General features: G+C 40.7%; 1 protein-coding gene across 27 annotated transcripts in view; it reads right to left on the reverse strand.

Moving 5' to 3' along the window:
- LOC6727424 (glutamate-gated chloride channel) overlaps positions 1–25,657 on the reverse strand; it is a 35,281-nt gene that overhangs the window by 4,478 nt on the left and 5,146 nt on the right. For 3 of the 27 annotated variants that reach the window (XM_016175628.3, XM_016175619.3, XM_016175626.3), the window contains exons 2-11: positions 14,054–14,205; positions 12,879–12,991; positions 8,851–8,921; positions 6,422–6,491; positions 6,125–6,361; positions 5,847–5,981; positions 3,114–3,266; positions 2,439–2,603; positions 1,107–1,213; positions 212–336 (exon numbers count right to left, since the gene is read on the reverse strand). In XM_016175628.3, coding sequence (XP_016033986.1) covers positions 212–336; positions 1,107–1,213; positions 2,439–2,603; positions 3,114–3,266; positions 5,847–5,981; positions 6,125–6,361; positions 6,422–6,491; positions 8,851–8,921; positions 12,879–12,991; positions 14,054–14,115 — 1,238 coding nt within the window. In that variant the 5' untranslated portion in view covers positions 14,116–14,205. Of the gene's footprint in view, positions 1–211; positions 371–1,106; positions 1,226–2,423; positions 2,604–3,113; positions 3,267–5,846; positions 5,982–6,124; positions 6,362–6,421; positions 6,492–8,850; positions 8,922–10,610; positions 10,679–12,417; positions 12,486–12,878; positions 12,992–14,053; positions 14,206–25,657 lie in introns of all 27 variants that reach the window. The other 24 variants (XM_016175630.3, XM_016175618.3, XM_016175625.3 and 21 more) reach the window with 17 other exon arrangements.

A 25,657-nucleotide genomic window follows, 5' to 3' on the forward strand; every position in this document is an offset into this window, starting at 1 on the left:
AATGACTGTTGAGTTGAGTTGAGTTGAGTTAGAGTTATGTGATAGCAAAAAAGTCAACAAGAGTTAGTGAAAGAGATACAAAGAGTAGAATAGTACATGTTCACAACATCAAAAAGTAAATCCATCAACTACTACGGAACACATATGGAACTAAACGAGGTCGCTACATGGTAGGATCGAGTGGTTCGGGATCCTCGATCCCGTGCGTTACCTTGTGGGGAACTTGGACAGCCAGGTCTTGCAGCAGTTGGGTCGCTTCGGGGCCTGCATGTGCACCTCGCACTGGAGCCGCTTTTCCAGGGCCAGCGGATCGCCCGGATGGCGTACTAGCGGTTTCTGTTGGCCACCACCGCGCGCAAATTGCGACGCCGTTTGACATGAAAGTTGCGATTGTAGTCGGATGTAAATGAGGGTCGCAGGTGGTTGGGTTGGTGGTTCGGTGAATCGGTGGTTTGGTGGTTTGGTGGTTTGGAGGTACGATGGTTCGGTGGGTCGGTTGTTCGATGTATCGGTGGTTCGGTGATTCGGGTGGTGGGGCAAAAGTGCATTGGCATGTGCGTAATTTGATTTAATTTCGTCGCAATTTTTCAATTCAATTCCGGTCGAGTGGTTTGTTTTGGTTGCCAGCGAGCGATGTTCGGTGATGGTTGGTGGAAGGTTGGTTGTAGGTTTTTTTTTTGTTTGCAGTTTCAGTTTTTTTTCAGTTTATTTGTGATTGGTTGTTGATGTTGGGGTGTGGTTGTAGTTGTAGTTGGGATGAGCACGTTTGAAAAAAGTTGTTGAATTTTGCATTTGTTTTTGGTATTCGTTTTGGTTTTGTTTTGTGGTAATAAAAAAGAGGCAAATATAAAAGGAAATAGTTGTTTTAATAGTTTTATCATAACAATTTTGATTAAGCCAATTATAGTTTTTAGTTTGTTTTTCAAAGCAAGAAGTTAAGAAGTTAAACCTTCGAAGAACGCCCCCCACTCAAATCCCAAAAATGTCAGAGAAATAAATACGAAAATAAAAATGCGGAAGGTTATCCCCAACTCTGTTGCTGAGACCCCCAATAAACCATCATAAGCTGTTTTGGAGTTTAAAGAGATATATCAAGAGGTAAGTACCATTGCGAACGTTGCATTGCTATCTGTATCTAGCAGATCTGAAGCGGCATCTAAACTGGCCTGCTCCAGATCGCGGCGCTTCTTTTTCATATTCTCCTTATGCATGTCTGCGGCCCGATCCGTATATATCATAGATATATGTTGCATGTGATGGAAGATGTTTGACAAGAATTTATTTGTTCCACGGCAGTTTGATGGTTTTTTTTTGGATTTTTTGTTTGATTTTTTACAGGTTTTTTTGGGTGTGTTAGTTGGGATGCACAGGTTAAACACGGTTAATACAGTTAGACAGCGATAGTGTTAGGCGAGACAGAGATAGAGACAGTCAGAAAGAGAAAGACAGAAAGATAGTCACACATACAGAAAACGTTAAACAATTCGAAATGTTTAACAAAACCAAACAAAAAAATAAATACAAATTATAATCAAACATTTAATCGGGTGCAATTATATCGACGAGGTCGGGGGTACGCAAATCATAGTTTGTTTACCACAAAGATCGGTGGATATACACACAGTTTGTAGTTATTTACAAGCAGTTTGTTATACAACAGCAAGGAACCGAACAAATCGTAGTAATTCGACAGGAAATTCGACCAATTTGTTTACAATTTTCGGTTTATGTGTTTTTTCAAACGCGTTTAAAGTTCGTGGTACGTGGGTATTGGTTTTGGTATTGGCATTGGTATTGGTATTGGTGTGTGCGTTTGGGTGTGGGTGTGTAGTTTGCGGATTGTGCATGTGTGTGTTCGTATGCATGTCGATGAATGGTGGGCGCACAATGAAATAAGAGAGTAAAACAAAAAGTTGGATTAGTTTGATACACACGATGAACCCATTTTGTGGTTAGATATCAAAGTGAAAAGTAAATAAGGGAAAAAAGTCGATCAAAAACACTACGGCTAAATCGTTGGGCTTTCGCTCGGAAATATAGACAAGTACGCTGCGTGTACTCTATATGGATATATTCGACATTCGATATTCGTTAGATATATAGCCCGAGACTGGTTGTAGTTCTTGTTGTTGTTGTTGTGTGAGCCACGCCGGTCCTGCGTGTGTGAGTGTTCTGATATAACGGTCCACAGTGAGTAACTCGTGTGTGTGTGAGATATTGAGAGTGTGACGTTGGTTCTGAGTTTCAGAGTTTCATAGTTGTTGTATGTACAGTATGCGTAGACATTTATATGTGGTTACTATAGATATGTACGTATAGTATATTCGATATCACTCAGTACAATAAAACAACAGAAAAAAGATAAACACCATCGATTAATTAACATTTATACGTGGTTAAGAAGCATATAAAAGTTCAATTACTAGCTTTATTCGAACCTGATCGGGATGCATAGTTCACCAGGGCGAACTCGAGCAGGGCCCCGAACACGAACGTCAGACACACGCCTGTCCACACATCGATGGCCTTCGTATAGGAAACGGGCGGCAGGGAGGCGTTTATGCCCGACGTCTGGGTGGCCATGGTCAGCAGGGTGGTGACACCTGCAAAAAGGGTTAGGTAATGGAGTAGTGCCCAACAAACTGGTGTTATAGACTATGAAAAAGGACGGGCTCCAAGGACTGGTATCAAATTTGGTTACATTGGAGGATATATTTAAGACCTACTACGTTTCCAAAATATTGACTTTGTTTCTTGACTATTTTATAATTAAAGTAAATCCTTAAAAGTGCATGGATCAGCTCAAAAAGCTAAAAATAATCTCTAATAATAATTAAGTGATCTTATCTTTGTTCGCGATCTTATATTTTAAACTATAACGCTGGTCCTTTTAAGGTAATACTATTCCCTAAATTCTGAATTGTATTTCTAGAAATGACTGGAAAAAAAAACTTTATTGCCATCTTGAAAAGGTCTGAGAACTTTGCAAGTAAATAATTCTTTGGCTTGCATATAAGTACACTTTAGGTTATAAAATAGTCAAACATTTAGTAAATATTATAACACATATTTTGTTTACAGGTAGAGGAGGCAAATTGAAAATGCGCACTTACCCAGTGACACTCGCGCCGGCACTGCTCCTTGATCCAGCCAGAATGATACCCATGATACAATGACCAACATACAGCATGGTATATAAATTTGTATTAAGTAATATGAGAATTCTCGCTTGAATAGTAGATCGACTTTGAGGCAACTGTATTCACCTATGAGTATACAAGGTATATAAAATGTGTCAAACTCAAAATGTACGGGAGGATGTCATAAGAGAGGTATCGTTTGCAGCTTTTGGCTTTCGTTTGCTTAAATTTCACGCACACACAGTTTTAGTAGGTATATACACACAGATAGATATCCAATACAAGGTACAGAGAAATGCCATCCAATAAATAGGGAACATAAAAAGTGTCTTGCTTAGAAATTTTGCCAAGAAAAGAAATTAAAACACATTTACAGACGATTTTTTGTTCGGGCCGAGAGACTTTTCGGGTATGTACAAAAAGTGGGTTTTCCGAAACAAAGGAGATAAAAAACGAAAACGAAACGAAATTGGGTAAAAACATATCATACAAAGTCAGTGGGTGGGGCGTTGTGGCGGTAGGCGGGCTTAAGAAGACATAATGTATTTACAGGAAAACAAAAAAGAAATGTCAAGAGTGGGGGATAAGGAGGTGGTGGTGGCTGGCACACAGAAAGTGGAAAATTATAAAATCAAATGAAAAATTGCATCATAGGCAAAAAGTATCAACATGAATTCAATTTCTGACTTTTGCAACAAAAATCTTAACGGAAATGAAGTTCGACGGCTTTTGTGTGCTGGTTCTTGTTGTAGGTTCTGATTTTCATTCCGTTCGCTTCCGGTCGGCAGACGCTGCTGCCACGCCCCCGCCCCCGAAACCGCCCCGCGCGCGCTAGCTCGGGGCCACGCCCCTTTCTTGTGCTTCATTTCCGTTAATTTGTTGGCAAAGCGTTCCATACTCTTCAAGACAAAGTTGTTTATTATTTTACATTCTCATATTTTTGCTTTTGATTGGTTCTCATTTGTTCGATTTTCGGCGATTTGGCGCATCGAGCGTGTGCTGTTCGAATTTCTCTCAGTGTCTGCCTGTGCGGAGGAGCACTCATACGCCCTGTTTGCATTTAACTGCTGCGTGTGTGGTTTATTTGCTCGGCTCTTTGGTCTGGGTTTTGGGTCTGGGTCTTTGAATCTGGGTCTGAATCTGGGTCTGGTCTACGTTCTCCGTAATTCGCAGCTGGAGCAAATCGCACTGCGACTTTTGCTTTGCTTTTGCGTTTGCTTTTGCCTTTGGCTCTGGCTGTGCAACTGGCCATCATCAATCAAAACGATGACTCTTTCTCTTGGCCGGGATTCGCATTCGACTCTTGAGCCCGTTACTAGAGTGCGTTCGCTTGGCTCTTTAAGTCCGTTCAACGTTCAACGCTCATAGAAGATATGAAATTAATAAACTTTAGGTGAGCAACTAAGTTCAAGGCGAGAGATCTAAATTGCAACAACTACGCAACGTCTAGGTGGAAAAAGTCATATTTAGTTGAGATTAAATATAGTTGAGCTAAAATGAGAATGATTTTTTGGTATTTGATTTTGGTTTTTTGGTTTTTTTGTTTTTTAATCGGGAATGATGAAGTTCAGGCTCATGCTAACTTATTTGTGGATGGATGATGGGGATGATGGCCCTATCCACTAAGAGAGAGGGTGTCTTTGGTCTTCCTTCACTAATTTGTAAGCAAACAATCTTCGTGTCAGCGGGTTTTGGGTTTGATTCAGGTGGAGCCTTCTCCACTAGACAAATACGCGATTCTGTTTGCTTTGGCTGCCGTAAACTATCCTAATATGCTGACACACAATTTGCCAACTTGTAGAAAAATCTGGCCCTCTTGTTTGCCCCCCTTCCTGTTCGCATTCCCACTTCCGCTTCCACTTCTTCGGCTATATCTACATTCACATCCTTGTTGCCGCCATCATCATCATCTTCGGTGCAGCCAGCGTCTTTGTGCAAGTTTAAACAACGTCGCAGACAATTTCCTCGATTAATTTACTTTCCGTACGGCTTTTGCCATTTTTGCCTTCATTTTCCGTTTCGCATTCGATGGGGAGTCCCCTCGATGCCTTCACGCCGCCTCGTCCTCAACTGAATAGTTGTTCGCCAAGGTAAACATTTACTTAAAGCGCGCGCAGATTTCAAAGTGCTCATAAAAAACAGCAAGGTAAACGATCTGTATGGTGGTGTGGGTTGGGTATTATATATATATATAAAGCTATACATTTATATAGAGGCACGTGTGTGCAAGTGTGCGAATTACATCGTAAAATGTTGGCTCTATGCGTTTCGGGCATTGATAACGGCCCAAAACGATATGCTCATTGAAATGGCGCATGTGTAAACGGCATCTTATGAAAGTCGCTACGTCTATATATAAATAGATGTGTGTGGGTGATGGTGTGGGTGTGGGTGTGGGTTGGGTAATTGTGGGTGTATATGCGTGTATGTGCTTGCTATGAAGTGGTTATGGGTCCGTTTATAATATTTTCCAGTTGGGACCCAGCGTTTACGATATGATTGGAGCTAAAGTTAAACCACTTGGCATGCAATCTCAAGGGAACACTTATTACAAATGCAAACAAAATACGCAACGCAGCGAGGAAACGAAACAAGCCGAGTTCGAGTACGAGTAGGAGTACTAGGAGAATAGTTAAGTTAATATTGAATGATGTCAAAATCGGCTTATAAGGAACACTGTGCAACACACATTCTGAACCCACGTACCGGTGTTGGTTTTACTGTTGCAGTAATCAGTCAGAAACTTCTCCAGCGTGAAGCGAGGTAGGTGTAAGTTCTTCACCACCTGCACGGGATCGCCCTCCTTCCACAGGAAGACCAAGTCGTTGGTGGTCCAGCCATCTAAAATAATGGATATTAATTTAGATTTATAATTTATTAATTAAGAAAGAGGTAACTAGAATATATCTAATGTGCTGCCTTAACGTGTAAGGTGCTTAAAATACTCTTATGTTAAATCTTAATCTTGTTAGATCTTAACTTACAGCTGGCCATCCGTAGTGAGCAGATCTGTCTATCCAGCGGATACAGCTTTAAGTTCATTGGACAGGCCAATGTCAGCGAGATACGTATACTATATAGCACAGAGCCGTTGGGGAAGATGCGAATATACACATTGGGCATGATGATGTTGTGGAAGTGTCCCTCCTTCTCGTTCGAGAAGAAAAGATCGGGCATCCACACGCGGTTCGCCTCCGTCAGGGTCAGATACTTTAGGCGACCTGGAAACGGATATGGCTTAAAAACTCTCTTAAGCTGAAATGAAGTGAAATTGAACTAACCCTGGATATCGTCGAACTTGAGGCGTTCATCCGTCCACTGTTCACGGAAGGTTAACTGCACACTGTACTCCTGTGGACGTCGGATTCGCCGGATTGGTGGGTGGGTGGTGGTTGAATGGCCAGGGGAAAAATTCTCATTAGTAGACGAATTAAATTGGGGGCTTTGGGGGAATTCAATCTGAACTACAATGCAAATTTCTCTTTGTCGAATTGAAAGGGGAGTTTCTTTCAGGTTTTCTTTTCTTCTCAATTTTTTAGCTTGTGTGTTAAGAGGACTTTTTCAATGGGGTGGCTTGCAGTTCGATTTATTTAATTGAATTTGATTTTTGGTTTGGAGGGGTTTTAGCTTTACTTTTGCAAAGATTGTTTTTGTTGGAGTATGAAAGAGCGAGCAAGGCGAGGCGAAGTAGTTGTTATTTGTATAACTGAGTGGTATATATTGATATTCGTATATATAGAGAGTATGGTGGTTAACTGTCGTTTGGCTTGGGCTTCTGCTGGTTTAGATTGTACTCGGCATTGTTCGGGTTGATGGTATAGTTTGTCATGGCTAATAAATATTTTATATCTGCACAAAATGCAACCGAATGCCGCATGCAACGTGTTGCACACTCAAACTTCAAAACGGGCAAGCAGGCTAAGATCAGGCAAAAAGCACGTCAAGACAAAAGCAAAACAGGCAGGCGAAGTGGAGAAAGCAAGGCATCTTATACATACATTCAGAACTTGTTTTAAGTCTTTCTCTTAAACAAAAGCTGAAAACATATTTAAGTTTAACTTAAAAATATCTTAGTAGTTCTTAAAAGTGCTCTGAGAACTGATGAAAAATGACGCCACTTAAATATATATATATATGTATTCTTTAAACATATATATTAAGTTCGTTAGCCAAAAATAATAAGAGTAGAAACGACTTGTGAAAAAGGCTTCAATTGACTTCCATTAGCTAAGCTTCTGGCTGCCATTTACAAACCCTATTTAAAGTCAATTAATATTAATCAACTAAGAAATCGCTAGAATGCATGCTTACAAAACAGTTTAGTATTTAGTTAACACTCATGCCATTCCACAAGAGATGGGATTTGGAAAAAGTATATGGGATTTTAATTAAAAGATCAACTAAATCCAACTAAAATCGCTGTTATGTTAGTTAACCAACATGTTGTACAATATTTTACTCGTGATTTAATGAATCCCAGAAGGGGGAAATGTTATTGTAAACACTTGCCAATTAAGCAGAGTGAAAACAAATAAATTTGAATAATTATTACAAATAATTGCTTTTTATTTATGACTGGTTTCTTTTATGCAAATTAAATGTGCTGTGAGTTTTTTGTGCCAGCCGCTGGCTGTCGGAGCTGTCCGCTTTTTACCAGCATTTTTCCTGACAGCGGAAACCGAACTGGACAAATGGAGATTGTAAATGGTTTTCCCCGTTTCGTTTTTCCTTTTTCATTAGTTTTATTTGGTTTATCGGCGGCACTGGCATGATATCTCCTAGTTTGTACTTACAGTTAACCCTATCGTAGTACCTAAACATAGTTGAAACACTCTCGGTTTTCTTAGTGTGTGGTAAGCATTTTCAATTGGTTTTATTGGAGCCCAAAACTGGCTGGCTGGCTGGAACAAGGTGGCTTAAAATGATGAAGGTAAGTGAAAGAATCGAACCGAACCGAACCGAATCGAACGGAACAGAACTGAACTGAATGAGCGGTGGTGTGGGCGGCATTTGTGGGCTGTGTTTTCAATGTCGGTGGTTTAATGCTGGTGGTGGTGGTGGTGGTTGTGGTGGGTGTGGTGGTTGTGAGCGTCTGTTTTTGTCGTGCGGTGGTTCCGACCTAAGCCTTAAGTCTAGCCTAAGTTACAACTAAAACTTAGTTCATAGAATCGTGGTTTCGATTTGCTTGTACACTTGGCTCGCTGGCAGTGACGTCGGCTGGCGGTGGAGACAAAGCTTTAAGCAGGTTTTGCTTTCAAGTTCGAAAATTAAGAAAAATAGGAGGTAAAATAATATTAAGTATTCGTTTATACATTTCAGGTACAGGGATATGTATTTATAGATATTTGTATGATACAAGTACATTGATATTGTTAACATATTCAGCTTGCTTAACTTGTACAGGTTGCAGGTACAAAGAAAATTTACAGATTCCACTGACACAGACCCGACGATTCGAATCGTCGCAACTCGACTAATGTATTTTACACCCAGTTACGCCCACACAGACACACCGAAGGACATGTATGTATTATTAATGCAATTATTTAATAGGCCCAAATTACTGGATTAACTTTTGTAGACACACACACGCACGCACAATTAGAGCAAAGTGAGAGTAAGCGCTTGGGACTTAATCGTTTGTATCTGTAGTAGTTGGAGTGGTCGTAGTAGTAGTGTGCTGTTGCTGTGCTTGATCCAGGGGACTCACCATTTTGTAGTCGTCGATTTTCGAAATGGAGCGCAGGAACATGTTCACCGACACATTGGTGGCCTTATTATCTAAAATCAATCATCATATCAAAATTGGTTCTGCACATTTCTCATTTTTCCGCCATCCTTACGCCGAATTGTCCTTAATCTAGGCTCACTTACACACTAACTTATATAGGATACGCTGTCTTATCTTATAAATTTTTGATGAATTTCATGTGTGAGCGATATGTATGTAGTTACATTAAAAACATAAAGGAGAACTTAAAATCAACAAGAACACGAATTGAAATTCGAATCAATGCGTAGAGAAAATGTCTGCATGGATCTCATTGAAAAATGAAATTGGTTCTTGTTTTAGTTTATTTCTGTTCAATATTTATGTTTGTATCATCTAAAATCTGAAAATGTATTTAGTTATTTTGCCAATCGAATGAATGTATTTCTCGTTTTATTCGTGTAATACTATCACTGAAAATACTTTTTGAAAAATGCATGCCACACATTTTCAATTAGTTTTCCTTCTGTCGACTAGAACGGATTAATTTAATTTTGCTTTCAAATCTAAAAGCGTCTGATAATTTCCATGTTAGCGTTGTGTTTGTTGAAGGGCGTAAAATAAAAGGACCATATTCAAATGGCGAAACGATTTTTTATTGGGCGGAAATTGTTTTTCTTTTTTGGGAAATGGGCTGGGAAACCATAGTTGGGGACACACATACAAAGCACACGATTAAAATTAACAGTTCACAATTGAATTTATTGTTTCACTAAGTACATAGAGTAGCATAAATTAAACAACATTTTCCATTTCACAGATAATTTTTGTTAATAAGCAAATGGCATAATAAAATTAAGTTTGTATATAATTAATTATTAGACCGAGGCTAAATAGATGGTTCGCATCTGCAACACTCATCATAGTTATAAATAATTCGTAATGGGGTTGATTAGTTAATTAAGAATTATTAATATAAATTCATAAATTTATACAGATAGGTAGAGAGAGAGAGACAGAGATAGAGAAGTAAGGAAATTTAACTAAGTTTGGTTATTTTATGTTTCGAAACAAAGGTATAGAGGCGAGGCTGTGAGAGAAAGAGAGAGACAGAGACTGTGTGGGAAAGAGATCCAAAAAGACATTTTTTCACAATGTTTTGTATTTCTTTTGGTTGTCTACAAAACAGCAAACTGAATGGTTTATCTTACAATTTGTTAATATGAGAAAAAAGAAAAATGCAGTGAGTTAATTCAAGTTACCAATGCAAACGTACAAACGAAGAAATCTAATTTAATGCAATTCTCAACCGAAAAATCAACCAATTGAGCAATTTCGTTTTCTAAAAACCCAAACCAAAAAGGCAAATCTTACGTAAATCATACAACTCAAGTACGAAATCATATCACATCGATATTCAAACAAAGTGTTATGTATTATAGATACCAATATCAGATAAAGATTTGTACGTTAGCATATATAATATTTTCCATGTTTATACATATATAGTTTAGTATCATTTCGAGTGTCTTGGTTACTTTCCCGACGCCTAGCAGCACTAAATCGAGTAAAGGATCAGAACACAGCCCTATCGAGCACAGAGAACGGGGTCAACAGTTCAGATCAGGGATTCAGAGAACCTAGTGAACCGGGACAGGGGTTACGACTTGAGCATCCACTTGTGGTCTGTCAGGGGTTGGGGTCTGAATTTCTATCGGGTTTTAATGTGGATTTGATTGGCTGCGGATGCGCCGACTTACCATGGTTACATCATCGATTTTCGATATACTCCTAACGAATATGTTGACGCGCACCACAGCTGGACCATCTGCAGGCGATACATGATAGATAGACAGACAATTCACCGATTTGCACAATACTTTCAATGTTATATACTACAAATTTTAACAGCTGCCGCAGGGTCCAACCCCTAAAAACAAACTTAAAATGACCAGCGGAGCGGAGGAGGTGGAGATTGAGATGGAGACGGAGATGGAGATGGTGGCCTCCATCTACCAAATTTTCAGGAAAGGCAGTCCTTATGCCTTTATGTGGCTCTCTCTCTGCAATAAAGTTTTATTTTATAGCCTTCCTCCCGGTTGTTGTTTTCCTTTTTGCTTACTTGCTAGGATACAAAAGTTGCTAAGCAAGTTCGCTTCCAGTTTTGCTTACAAAGCTAAGCTAAGTCAAAGAATATTTTCTTCTCGATTTTTGTTTCGTTTTGTTTGCGTTTTTTATATACCTAAGTTAAGCTAGAATTTATGTACGTTACTAAAGTTGCGTTGTTTGTCTATGAGTTGTTTTTGTGACCTTCGAGGGTGGCTTATAGGGGGTGGTAGGGGTGTTGGCGGTGTCGGGGGTGTGGTACGTAAGAATGTGTGGTATGAACAAATTACAACTGAATCTGTGTGATTTGCTTCCAAATGCCGAAGGGCAAAGTGGGTTGTGCTAATTGATATGCCTTAATAGTTAATATTTATCGAACTGGCAAATATACAGAGTATATATTTAAAAGCTTATTTATGGGTCCTGTTTAATGGCCATTCCCAGTCGGTGATTCAGACTATTTGTATGTGAACGAATATGTGTCGGGCTATTTTCAAATATTTATGCTGCCCTTACATTTTTAATGATGTCATTGCTGCGCTAAAAGTCAACATGACAACAATAAAATGAACTGCAAATGAAATCAAAACATTTTGATAATTGAAATGAAATAACCTATGGAAAAAACTGCATACTTGCAAAGGGTGCTTATAGTTGGTTGATAAAGTATTTCATTTCAAATGCCAAATACTTTTATTTGTGATGGGAAAATTATTGTCAAAGCTTCACTCGATATCAATGGAAATTAAGGATCGATAATGTTCACTAAAAGAGTGTATTTGGATTTAAAATTTGAATTTAAAAGTGTGTAAAAATGTAAACTGATTAAAGTAAGAGTTTTTACATTCGAAACGTCTGCTAAATTCAGTTTAAGTTGTAGTCTGTTCACCAATAGTAATCCTCGAAAATGGAATAGGCGCTTTGCAAGGGCGCGCAGAAAAGTAGGCAACGTTTTTTAGCTCGAGTTTTTTCCGTGTATTATTTGCTGTTTATCTTAAATGAAACTCAACGAACGCTGTTTATTGAAACGAACCGAAACGGAAACAGAAATGTACAAACAGGAAGGACAGGTACTGGTACAAACTGCCGAAATGTGGCAAAAATCAAACGCAAATACTTAGCATTGGATGTATATGGTATATACGCAATATATAAAAGGTAGCTTGTATCGAGAGAATTAGAGAACGAGTCAACGTAAAACGCAAAATACAAGTGTGTTGTGTGGCTGTTGCAAGTGAATTGTGTTGGCTAGGTGTACTTTAAAGAATGTGTGTGTGTGAGTTGCAAGAGCTACCAAGACAACTTTAGTGTTTTCTAATTCTTGATGAGGAGGCAGAGTGAGATAGCAAGAAACAGACTAAGAGAGAGTCAGGACAAAAGGGATGGTGGGCTTTTGGTGGGCAATCTATCGATTTCGAGTGACGATATCGAATTTACTGACTCCGTTTCAGTGCGACTTACCATTTTAATATCACTAATCGTCATAATACTGCGAACGAATAGATTGATTCTGACTATGGCGGGACCATCTGGCATAAAGTTTGGTTTAAACGTGAGTTTTCGACGTAAATGTAAAACGATTAACTTATTGAGCTGATCTAACTAAGCTAAGTATTGCTTGATCTGATTGGCACTCTAGGCTACATTAGAGATGATTCGACATTGGATTTCGTTTAACTTAAACAGAGGCTTACATTAGCTAGAATTTCATAATTTTGTTCATATAGCTTCCTAACGATAGCTTTTACCAATAACTTTACACATTTTGTATCAATAACGAAAAGGCAAAATAAAAACGAATCATAAAAGCAAACGAATGTGGTTAGAAGTCGGAATTAAAACAACCATTAAAAGTTATACATATTTACGGTATGGTTAAGTTAAGTTTAGTTTCATATGGGTTAATCGGAAGTTATGCTCACCTGTGCCATTTATTCCAGATGGTCGTATTCGGGCGTCGTATTTGCCTGCACCTAAAATTTGATCTAAGACTTTTTTCTCCTTTTCTCGGAAATTTATTTTGGCATTATTTGCTCTGAAATCAGGATACGGATAGGTACGCATGTATAATTTAAAAATGTTTGCTTCAATTAATTGGGCAATTTGAAAGTCGAAATATTTAAATGGTATTGAAGTTTTGGAAAAACATTAGCTCAGCAATTTGTTAGTAATAGTTGGTTTGAAAAATCGCATAAAACAAAAGTATTGCATACAATTTACAGCACGTTATTGTTGATATTCAAAGACAAGTATGTACAAATCATCGAAAGTGTGGGCTAGTGTTCGCTTTATCGTTATCGTTGCTATTATACACAGTCGCACTTATCAAAAGCCCAGGCAAAGTCACATACTATAGCTGCTGACTCTGACCTCGACTTGAGCGTAAATAATTCCAAAATTTATGCTCCGACAAAAAATTGCACGAAAATTAATTACATTTTAATAATGTGTCCTGCTGGTGGAGTATGTGCGTGAGTGTATGTATGGCAGTATATGGAAATTCAAGTAGATCGAGGCGACTAAATGCTGGGCGTGTGTTCGTAAATAAGCGACAACTTAAATGCAAACTATGGCTTTTAAACTACACTGCTAGGTCACCGTGAAGCACCAAATCCGATAAAGACAGAGATGTAATATAATCCCCATCCCTAGTTGGATTACTCCTAATTCTTTTAATATATTTTTAATAAATTATAATTCATTATTTTCTAAATGAAACTAATTATTTTAATAGCAAAATTGGTCTAAAGGCAGATATATGCTCGTAAGAAGTGATTCTCAGTGTATATAGATAGGGATTTCGCTGTATATATCGGCAATGCTACTTCACAACGAGGCGTGGCTTGGCCAAATTAATGACAATTGTATGTAAATCGAATTTTGAGCGCCACTTCCGGCCAAGAGCAGTGTGAAACACGCGCAACAAGAGCCGCGCGGCAACAAATTTATTAAGTTAAAAGTAAGTGTGTTAAATAAATGGTAAGTGGAGCGGGAGACAAGTTATGAAGCGGTTTACATTTTGCAGCTACTGTGGTGCGAGTGTTGATACGAGTACTTGTGTGAATCGGATCGGTGGAAAAGTACGGTGGGTACTTACAGTGAAGCACTGCACAGGCTGGCAAAGTATAAGATCGCCCAGAAATAGTGTCCGCTGCCCATGTTGGGAATGGGGGTGTGGTGCGTCCGTGCGTCCTGCTTCCTGGAGAGGGGGCGTGGGGCGTGGCAGCCTCCTGTGGTGGGTGATGCGACCTGAAATGCATGGGTAATTAACAATTAGCGCCGAGGTACAAACTGATTTGTTCGATAATCATATCGATGGAGCTGCCGCAAAATCAAAGTGTCCTCTGAATCATTTTGTGTGGATCGGAAATTTCCGTGATTTAAGCCACTCCACGGTCTTAAGCATGTGTGTGTGTGTGGTGTTTAATTCAATTGGCTATCGAATTAGGCCAATTAACATGCCATTTGGCTATCTGTCCCGGTGCATCAAACGCATGTGCATCTCAATCTATGGCTCACACCCAACTCCCCGGCTACGGCCTTTGTCGGTGTGTTAATGCGTTTTGCGAATGCGAAATGCAGCCATAAATGCAATTAAATTTGCAATATCCTTCTGGCCAACACTGAAGGTGGGAAATTGAAAATTTAAAAGGTCTTGACACCGTAATGCAGCTTTAATCTGTTGCCCAGGGAATCCATTACGTTGCCTGGCACTCATGAAAAATGCAAATTGCAATCGCAGCTCAACACATTCGAACGAGCTACAAAAGACTTTGCCAAGGATTTTTGGTGCGGCACCATCTGAAGTACGAATGCTCTATAAATAAGTATCAATGCCAAGTAAATCTGGTCATTTACCCGAAAATCGCAAAAATGCTTGTACAGATTTTCTGCAGTTAAGATTTTCCCTTTGTCGGAATACTTAAATGAAGTTGCCCAAGCTTCAAGCATTCCAAAGCTAACGAGTATTTATTAATTGAAGCATTTAATACTTTTATCTCCGGAGTGCAGAGTGCATCCCATTCAATACTCTGGAAATGCCACTTTCTGTTTCTCGCTCCCATTTTGCAACAATCATTATGGTCGGGGCATTTAAAACAATGCCCACAATGACCGGCAATATCCCAGATATATCTGCTGACCAGCTCTTTGGCAAGCCGGAGATGCAAAATACAAAATGCCGAGTTCAGAATGTCGGATGCCGAATGCAAAATGCGAAATGCAAAATGCGTTTGCGTTTGCGAATGCGTATGTGAATATTGGAATCGAATTAATCCTTTATAAGCATTTTTCTCCACTCCGAATGGCCGACGTGCTGTGCATGGGCGATAAGTGCGTTGTGGTGACCAGAATGCCACGCCCACTGCTCACGCAAACGCCCAGCGCAGCAAGGATATACTATATGGGAATATATATATATATGAATACATGTACATGTGTGGAACATTGGCCATGACCGAGTCGGGGCTTTCACAGTTGCTGCCATGTGGGATACCCGGGCAAATAATCAATTGGTCGAAATGGGAATGGGCTCTCGAATGGTAATGGCTGCAATGGCAACAGGCTGGCCGCTGCTCCAAATTTGCATTCGTGCTGTGTTAATTTGCCGCTGCTGTGCCTGCAATTTTGTGCCATAAATACAACATGCACCCGTGCAGTTGTATCTGCATCGAGCAAGGCAGCAGCAACATTGGCGCTGAGTTGAGGACATAGACCCGGGTGGTCCTCCCTGGTATCCTCATCTGCCCCCCAAACACCTCCCCTCCTGCTCTACCACTTATTTTTGTTTTTTGGCCCGCTGTCAAAGAAAGTTAACAATGCGACTGCGACTGCCAAATGTCCCACATTTGCAGCTTGCCAAGCAGTTGGCGCCAATCCTCCTTCCTTCAAAAAAATATAAAAAAAAGTGTGGAGAGGAGAGGAGGGGAGCGTTGGAAAAAGGACTACCGACTGTGTGTGTGGTGTAAATGGGTTTACTTTTATTTCATTTGTTTGTGCGTGAGTGTGAGTGCGAGTGCGAGTGTATATGTTTGTTTGTGACGAGTCGACACACTTTTGAGCTTGGCAATGTTTTTACTGTTCGCCACCGACAATAAAAGCAACAACACTTGTGCGCTTGTCTACCTCAGCGAAAGCTTTGAGTTTGAGCCGTTTTGGCCGCTTCGCTTGTTGTTGCCAAGCTGCGAGTTGAATGAACGTGCAAAACTGCGAAAAATATCCCCAACTTAATTTTCTTGGGACTGAGAAGAATGTAGATACTGTCTTGAAGTCATTCCTAACTATTCTGAAAAGCAACAATCCTAAATCATTAATAATTGGCTAAGAACACTATTAATCTAAATGTCTTCATGACCTATAATCAGATACATATTTAACCAGATTGCCTTTCTTTGATTATCATTTATAATCATGTTTACGAATGCATATATATCTTTTGACATTATTTGATGATTTAAATGTTGTCAAGTTTTTTCTAGCTATCAGCTGTCACTCAAGTTAAACTCAATACAATAGCTATTTAAATCATTGCGTTGGTACAAAACCTAAATGACTTATAGCCTATTAAAAATAGTCCGACATCAAAGCCTGATTGGTTTTGAATGTTTGTTTTCGGGAAATTGGTTGAACTCCTTCAGCTAAATTCATTCATTCCGGGCTTTGGGTTGGCATTCAAAAGCGATTTATTAGGCTTAGAATCTGGTCTTGACTTATGGCTTTGTCTCTATCCCCAGCAGCACTATTTCTCGCAGTGTTTCGGCCAAAAGAGCGTGCTATGTGTGTGTGCAATCTCAACGCACACACACACACACGCGCTCGCAGGCCATACAATCACAGCCCGCACACAGCCATATATATTTTTTTGCGTTTTATGCCGCTCAGCGGCGCTTGTAGCTCGTTATGCTGATTGGATTTTGTGCCGCCCGCACCAGAAAGTAGTCCACACACACAAACATATCCGTACACACACATGCACATGGGGCTACACGGATACACACGCACACTATTAAGGCACTTGCGATAGCTGCTGAATAAAGTCAAGTGGCGTATTTGTGAGATGATATGTGCGCCTGTGTGGGTGCGTGCCATAAAGCTGGATTCATTTTGTTGTTGTTTTATTTGCTGCCCTTACGCTTTGCTCCTCGTTTTATGTATGCAAAAAATTTTACACTCTCGTTTTCGCCATATGATTTTGTTCCTCTCTTCCTGTCTCTCGTTCGCTTTATTTTTCTGCTAAATTGTAAGTAAGTGGGCTTAGTAGCATTTTGCCATTTAGGACCCTGTGTGTTTCTGTGTGTGTGTGTGCGGTTGCGGGTACTGGTGCGTATGAGTAATATTCTGCAGCCAGGATTTGCATAAAGCTCACCTCAGACGGGCGCCTTAACTTTAGCATTCCGGAGACAGTTCCATAAACACCCGAATCGCTGTGGATGAGGCACAAGCAGTTTTAGCAACAGCTGATGACACGTTTGGGGGCGCCCCAAAATGAAGCGCAGGATAAACACGGCGGGTATGAGAGACCGAAAGGTCAAAGTGCGTTGCATACGTGAGTGGTTCGAACGGATTGCAAAAAGCCCACCGAACTCGAGGACCCTACTTCGCAGCTCTAACGAGCAACACCACTTCAGAGTCCATTTCGAGCTGATAGTAACCCCCTAACGATGTACTTCAAAAATAATCAAATGGCGAACCGGGTTTGTTAAATTGTGTTGCGTGCATAAAAATGAAAAGGAAATGTAGTTTAAACCATATGGAATAACAAATATATTAAGCTTATATTTCTATGATTTTGTTTTCATTTGAGTGTATACCTTTCACTTGATCTACCTTTGTAAGAATTCTTTAATTTAATGTAGTTTTCACAGGGCACTACGTGACATATATGTCCAAGAAATGGTCCGAACTTTCCGTACTCATCTCGCAAATGTCAAGCCAGGACTTCATATCACTCAGCTGACAGGTCCAAAGGTCACAGCTTGCTTCCAGCCATCCCCCCATTCTCCCCCCTCCACAGCCTGCTCACTCATAATTAATTGAAATGTCAATACATTGTTTGTGCGACCCAGCAAAAATATTAATGAAAGCCTGGCGGAATTCCTTGGAGGAGGGTTTGGATTAAGGGGGGTTGGGAAGCGAAATGTGTGCGCCCTATTATTAGCTTTCCAAGAAGGGCGGAATCATCTATCAAAGAGGAGTACATATGTACATGTCTGCTCTATTTATAGGATATTTCGGCAAAATCTGAACTTTAACTGGAAATTAACTCGCATGAAAATTGGGCAATAATTTGCTGGATTTATCGCCACAAACAAATTGCCCGTTACAGCGCCCCTCGTTCACCTAGTCAAATGGGTCAATAAACTAGGCAGCACCCCGAAGGCGATAAAACTGGTGGACGTGGGTGGTCTAAGCGGTGGGTGGGTTGCAGTAGGAGTCGCGAGATAAGCGCGATTAGAAGTTAGTATACATATCTCCCCCCTAATTTGGTACCCTTTTAAAAATGCACACGCACGCACGCACACACCCCTCGCCAAAAGGCCGATCTATTCACACACATAAATCACGTATTCCAGCGCTTTGCGGCCATTTAATGGCTGTCAAGATAAGCTTTGGGGGCTCTCTATTTGGGGCTTCATGTCGACCCCGCATGGCCGTGTACTCGTATGTGTGTGCTTTCACTGTGCAACCAAAGTAAATAATTGCCTAAACATTGTGCAAACTGGAGGGCAGCCAGCGGGCAATCCGATGTCTGTCAAAGTGCATTTTAATGTCAGTAAATGTGCAGCTTGCACGTTAGTTGAAATAAAATGCCATATAATCACTATGGCCAAAGCAATTAAATTTAGTGCAATGCTTTCGTTTCACGGCGCAACTCGAATGAAAAAAGTAATGCTGGTGAACTTTAGCTTTTGGCAAACTTGTTTTGTTGAGTACATGTTCAAGTAAGTATACTGATTGGTAACGAAATCAGCGAAAATTGCAAATATTCGGGCTCGCTGCTCTTGTCCCAAATCATTTATTGGCCATTGATCATCTTTGGCAAAAACTTTTCCACACCAGAGAGAGAGCCTTTCACTTTAGTTGATGGGTAATCGGAGTTAGCCATAATAACTTTTCCCGGCCCAAGCACACTCAGACGCTGGAATGTTTTATTTCGCATTTCAATTAAGTTGGCCGAGAGTTTTGGCCAAGATTGAAGGTTCCGTTGGGCGCCAAAACTTTTTGCCCAAATGTCCCAAGTCGTGCAAATAGTTGGCATTGCGCATACGCCCCCATGGCCGCGCTGATACCCCAATAGGTGGCGGATGGAAGTGCTTGCCCAAATGGCCAAATCGTTAACCGAAAGCAGACTCACTTACTGGGGCGAGGATTTTATGTCCTGCTGACTCACAGAGTGACTTGCAGAGGATCCACCGAACCCCACACCATCGCTTTTCGGTTTCATTGTCAATTGACACTTTTTGTTGCCATTGCCTTCTCCTTTGGTGTCGCCGGCGATTTAAGCTGCAGATGCAACAGCAGCTGCAGCTGCAGCTTCAGCGACTTGATTGCATTTTCACAGACTGAAGAGTAGATTGGATGGGGTGGCAATGGGCAATGGCAAATGGGTAATGGGTGGCAGGCAGGCGTAGGTGGTAGTAGGTGGTGGTAGCTGGTGGGTGGTGATTCCCCACCGGGCTAGGAGCTGGCTGTTTGTTTTATGGCCCAGTGGCAACTGCTTATTGCTTTCGGTTTGCTTCAATGATGGCAACGTGTGCGACGGGGCCCTCTTTCGCTTTATTCTCCAGCGGAACGTCAACAACTCTTTGTTGTTTACGGGCAAAGTTTTTGAGCGCCTCGCTTGCAGCAAGTTAACGCTGCAAATTGAAATTGTTGCAACTTGTTTCGATTTATGTGTATTTGCACCGGCCCCAGTTGTCTGCGGAAATATTCACGGCACCGCAGATCCACTTCCGCTAATTAATTGCCATAGGAAATTAATATCAACTTAAATGTATTTAGTGTTGATTAATGCATAATTGATGCGAAACCCTGGCGTCGACTTTCGACCAGGTGCAAAAACTTCGCCTCACCTTTTCGCCGTGGTTTTCCGTTGGCGGACGGTCGGGGAAAAGCTGACATTTTTAGCTTCATTAATCATTAAAGCGGGTCGACAGGAGGAAGTGGCGGAGTGGGAGAAGGTCGTTATTAATTACAGAAATGGCAAAAAGCTCAACTGGGCAAACATTCAAGTCAATTACGAGAGCAAGGTAAATAAAGTGCGGCAAGAAAAATACAAAATAAAGAGAAATTGAAGAGGGCAAAAGAAAATAGAGAGAATATTGATAAACTTTTCTCTTGCACGGCGAAAATGCAAAAATGCCAATAAATTGGCTGGAATTCGATTCATGTTGATTATAAAATCTCCAGCGAAGCTCATTTAAATTAATTTACACGCCAACGGAACGGCACAAAATAGTTATTATAATCCGCAGAGAAAGTACTTGAATTTGCAGGCCACACACGTTTGCAAATGCCAATTAAAATGCATGAGCCACAAATATTTAAAATCATTTCTCGCCACTTGAATGCAGGATGTGACCAAATCATGAGGACCACATCATATCTCCCTCTCTCTCGCTCTCTCTCTCTCTCCTGTCTCTTTCCATTTTTGGCACTTTAAAAGGCGATACAGTACAGCATCAACAACATGGCACTAACTGTGGCCAAAGTTTGTCCAGCTTCCTCATCCCCCGGAGTTTCCTGTCTTTGTCCGCTTGGCCATAACCAGAAAATGACAAAAGCCATGTCAACAGCATGTTTAAGGGTTCGGGGTTCGAGTTCCAGTTAAGACAATGCCCTGCGTGTGTATCCGTGATCCGGAGTAAGTGTGTTGGTGCTGGTACTGGTGTTCCCTTATCCGTGTTGCTTGTGGCCAAAGTCTTGGGAGCGAAGCAAAACTTCAACTCCTGGCCCTTGCCCAATTTGGTTACTTTTCCCAGTTCGGCAAACAATGGACACGATAATTTATTCATATTCGGCCACACTATCCCCTGCACCACCTCAGCATACCATACCATATAGTACGTGTGTGGGGATGAATTTTTAAATAACCATAAATTTCTAAATTTACACAAGAGACACTGAAGACACATTGCACTTGCGATAAGCCACATAGCAAACAAAAGGGACACGGAACCAAAAGCCAAACAAAAAAAAAAGAAAAATGAAAAATTTCCATGCAAACAATGCAGATTTTAATGAATATTTTCGGGTCGAAACTCTTGGTCCCTTCAGAGTGTTGATAATTGCCACATAAATTGTGCCGGCACAAGAGGAAAGATGTGCGAAAACTACAAGATATTTTATTATAAACATAGTGTCAGCACTGGCCAAACAATTTGCTAAATATTTATGCATTTGCATAATGCATGCAATCAAATTTTCTCACACGACCACATGGAAAAGTGGGCGATGATATGTGGGCGTCGTCTGAAGGTCGCCGCCGGCTAACTATAAATATTCAACGTATTATTTGCCAGGAATGCACTTATATAAATACCACGGGGACACTGAATTTCTAAATAGCCTAGATGAGAGAATATAAATATCACAGTTTCCCCGGGGAAATTGTTTGGTTTTAATTCAATATGATTATAGTTTAACTCAACCTCGCCAAGATTTTATTCTACCTTTGTTAAGGCGTACTTTTGCATACTTTTCATACTTGAATAATTCAATGAATTATCAAAACTAATCATCATTCGTAGCCTGGCGATTTAGTACGAAAACAAACATTAAGCCCTCCTAATGCCACTATTTCCCATAGCTGACTCAAAAACTCTAAAAAGGCCAATGGTTTGTTTATTGCACATACGACGTCGCTGGCAATCTGAAAATCGCTTGTACTGTGTAATCTGTAATAAGCTTTTGAGGTTTATTATAAATATCATTGAATTCGAGAGTGTTTACCCATGGGTCTCATCAATTGCATAACGCACACAGCCACACCCGAGTGCAAACACACACACACACACAATCGGAGGTCTGGCTGCCTTTGGTTTTGGCATTAGTGCCAAGAAATTTTGCGGAGGGGCAAGGCCAACTAATTGCGGCGACATAACTTGTTGCGCCCCTCGGAGCCACGCCCCCTCCCACCTAGCCGAGCACCACGCGCCCCAAAAGAGGCGTTCGCCACATGCATGTGTGTGTGTAGCGTGTGATTTTGTGGCGCGTGTGTGTGTGTAATAAACGCCGCAGATAGACGGACGTACTATATGGTCGCATGGCGGCTGTCGTCTGTCTAAGAACTATTGCCAACAACAACAGAAACTGCGAATTGCATTAGATGGTATGTGTGTGTGTGTGAGCGTGTCTGTGTGTGGGCGCAGCTTCCTGTGTGAGCGAGGGGCGGGGCACGAGGTCACATCGCTTGTCGCTTGTTTACAATACACAAAGTCAAATGTCTCCTGGTTGGCAGGCAGCCTGACAAGCATTTTTGTTTGATTTTCTGGCTAATGAAATAAATCTATAGGTATCGATTTGCAACTAGAAAGCAGAGAGCTTTCAGAAAAAAACTATTAAAAATATATTGCAAAATTAATTTACTTTTCTGCCCTTTTGTAAAACGAAACAGAAAATGCATGGAAATGCATAAGAAAATGTAGCAAATGAGTTAAAAGTAAAACATACGCTCTCTATCTTTTGAGAGAAAGACTAACTAAATATTTGCCAAATATCACAATTTTTAGTCCAAGCGTACAAATTCGGGGAAGAAAACCAAGGATTTCTGAAATTCCTGGGGGCAAAATATATAGAAATCTGTAAACTTGTGGCAATTAAAAGCGAACAGAGTAAAACTCTCGAAATGTGGAAAGTTATGGCAACTAAAGCTGTGGTTTTTATTGGTGATAATTTTGAAAAACTAAACTATACTAACTAATAACTGAAACTTAATGGAACGAATCATTTTTGGCTCCTTGTGTAACTTAACCCTGTGCACAGAATGTCGCATTGGTATTTTCGAAATGGATAGTTAATATTTTTGCACTTTGACACTATTCGCATAGGGTCTCCCATAAATTCAAAGTATCGGTATAAACAGTTTGGCAGCCGGCCTCATCTTTTCAAAGTTATTTGAAACCTCTTGATGGCCAATAACCGGCAGCTTGTGGCCCACCGCAAAATGGGATCCGGAAGAGGCGCTGGAAAAGCGGGAAACCCGGAAAAGCCGGGCTCTTGGACCAACTGCCATGTCTGGGGCAAGAGCTTAATAAAATTATGTGACGATTATTGCCGGCGGAGAGTGGAACCAGTAGCCAGTAACCAGTAGCCACCAGCCAGTAGTCGGGATCCACGAACCATTCGGCAGAAATTGTAAGGGTTCCATTGCGCTGCTGCTTGGCTGCCACTTGAAAAACGCATTAAGGCTGCAGTTTTGTGTGGCATTTGTATATTATATATATTATACGATATATATATGTGTGTGTGTGTGTGTGAGTGTGTATGTGCCGGCTGCCCTATATGCATGCCAGAGTGGTTTGCTGATTGCATGTTAAAAGGCCTTCGCCGGCGACTCCTCTGCAGCTGCTGCTCCTGAAGCTCTTTTTGCCATGAAATTTAATTAAAAACTTGTGTGCCATGAAATTACATTTCAACGTGAGTTTCCTCTCCGAAACTGCGTCGGTCTGCTCAAAGGTACGAAAGGAAGCACTTGCACACGCCGAGAGTTGATTTTTATGTAAAAATGTTCAAAAGCCTTTTCCATTGCGCCCCAAAAGGGAAGTGACTTTCGTTCGAGATGAAGTCGTTTGTGGCCGCCGCACCCGCCATGATCTACTGCCTCCGCCATCGGGTTTGCAGGGGCGGAAGTTCAGAGTTCGGTGCCGGGGTGAAAAAGAAATCCCAGGGCAATTATTAAATTGATTTATCAGCCATTAAGCGGGTAAATTAAACGGGAAATACATTTTTATCGATCCGCAGTCGCAGCCCTGAATTATTGAGTATTCCGGATCCCGTATTCCACTTGTTAATTTTCGCAAAAATATTCACTGCAGAAATCAATTTATCCGTTGACGTTTTATTTGCAGGCCGACAGATTTCCGGCTCCGAATCGCAGTGGCAATTTTCCGATGGAGATAGAGAACGAGCGAGCGAATGTGGAAAATCTGAATGGTATCCCAACTATTTTCCTGACCATCTATCTTAAACTGCTGTGTTTTCTGTAATTTAGAGAAGCTCAATTCATAACTTATTTACTGGCAACTCCGCATTTGAAATGCAAATCTGGCTTGGAGGATTTTGTAATCAAATTGCAACACCTTTTGTTCACCTGCTGCCGTTGGCTGTTGCTCGCGGTATTTGTTATGCAAAAATCGCTGAGCTCGCCGCTTTGGCGCTTTGCATGTTTCAATTAAGCATTACACATACGCCCCGTGCGCCCGAAGGGAGTGCAAAGCGTGCAATGGAAGAAGCAGATGTGTCTGGGGAATGCTCTTGAAAATCCGCTTAAAACTTATTCAATTAAAGTTCGCGCCCTCTGGGCAACAAAACAGACGACAAATTCAAGTCGTAAAATGGCAAAGGCAAATGGCGATCAGCAAACGAGCAATGCCATAACAACGAGACCAAGCCGCATAAAAATATGCACATAAAGTGTGTATAATATGGCAGACCAGGTCCGTGGGGTGCAGCTGTAAAAAAGTGAAGAATAAAAAGTAGTAAAACCAACTGCTGAGCCACCACACAAATGTGGCAAATAAATCAGCAGTCACTAGCAAGTGAGGGCGCTTGTAAACCATTTGCTCGGGTTTATTTGCGTGACTTCATGAGGCGGAGCGGAAAACGTACGGATAGCAGGGATAGCTATCTAGTGCCGAAATTCTTGGGAAAACTTTCTAGTTGCAGGAAGTGCAGCCAGGCGGATAAAACTTCTGTTAGACCCACATTCTTCCAGGAACTCTAATAATAGTTATTAGCTGGGCTCCCTGGTAATTTTATTTCGCTTGAAAATAATTGAACATGTATTCTTAGAATTTCACTTTTGGGTTTACCAAATTCCATTAAAAGTAATTGTAAAGGACAGAGCCACGACGAACATAAAGTTCAACTTGTAAGGCAAATAAGATATTTACACATTTGAAATACATACTTATAAAGTCTCCCAAATTCTTTTTATTATTTGCACATTTTCATTGGTCAGTTTTATGACTATATGTTCACTGCTGTTGACTGACAATAATCTGCAAATCAGCATTAAAACTGAATTCTGACCACCGAGCACTTTACAACCCAAAAAAGTTTCACGAAAACAAATGGAACGACTGACAGAGGGGCAAAAATTAAAAGTTGAAGCGACTGGAAGAGCGAATTCCACTCAAACTAAGCTAACAGGCAAATATTTTGCCCGTTTTAGTGTCATTTTATTTAAAAAAAAAAAGGCGTGGCTCTATCCCATTTTATTTTTTATTTATTTGCCTTTGGCCGCAGACGCCGCAACAAAGCAAATTTTTAGACGCCATGCATGTGTTTGTGTGAGAGAGTTGGAGGGACTCTGTGTATTTGTATGCGTGCTGGGACACTATGCCGGAAACGTGACTTATTTGAAATTTATGTACTTTTTAGCCAAGCGCCAGGCAAAAAGCAAGGATATACCCTATAGCCAGGGCAGAAAGGAAAACAACCAACAGAGCGCCCGAAAAAAGGCAAACATCGCGATTTATAG

This window comes from Drosophila simulans, chromosome 3R (genome assembly GCF_016746395.2).
Source record: "Drosophila simulans strain w501 chromosome 3R, Prin_Dsim_3.1, whole genome shotgun sequence".
NCBI classification, from domain to species: domain Eukaryota; kingdom Metazoa; phylum Arthropoda; class Insecta; order Diptera; family Drosophilidae; genus Drosophila; species Drosophila simulans.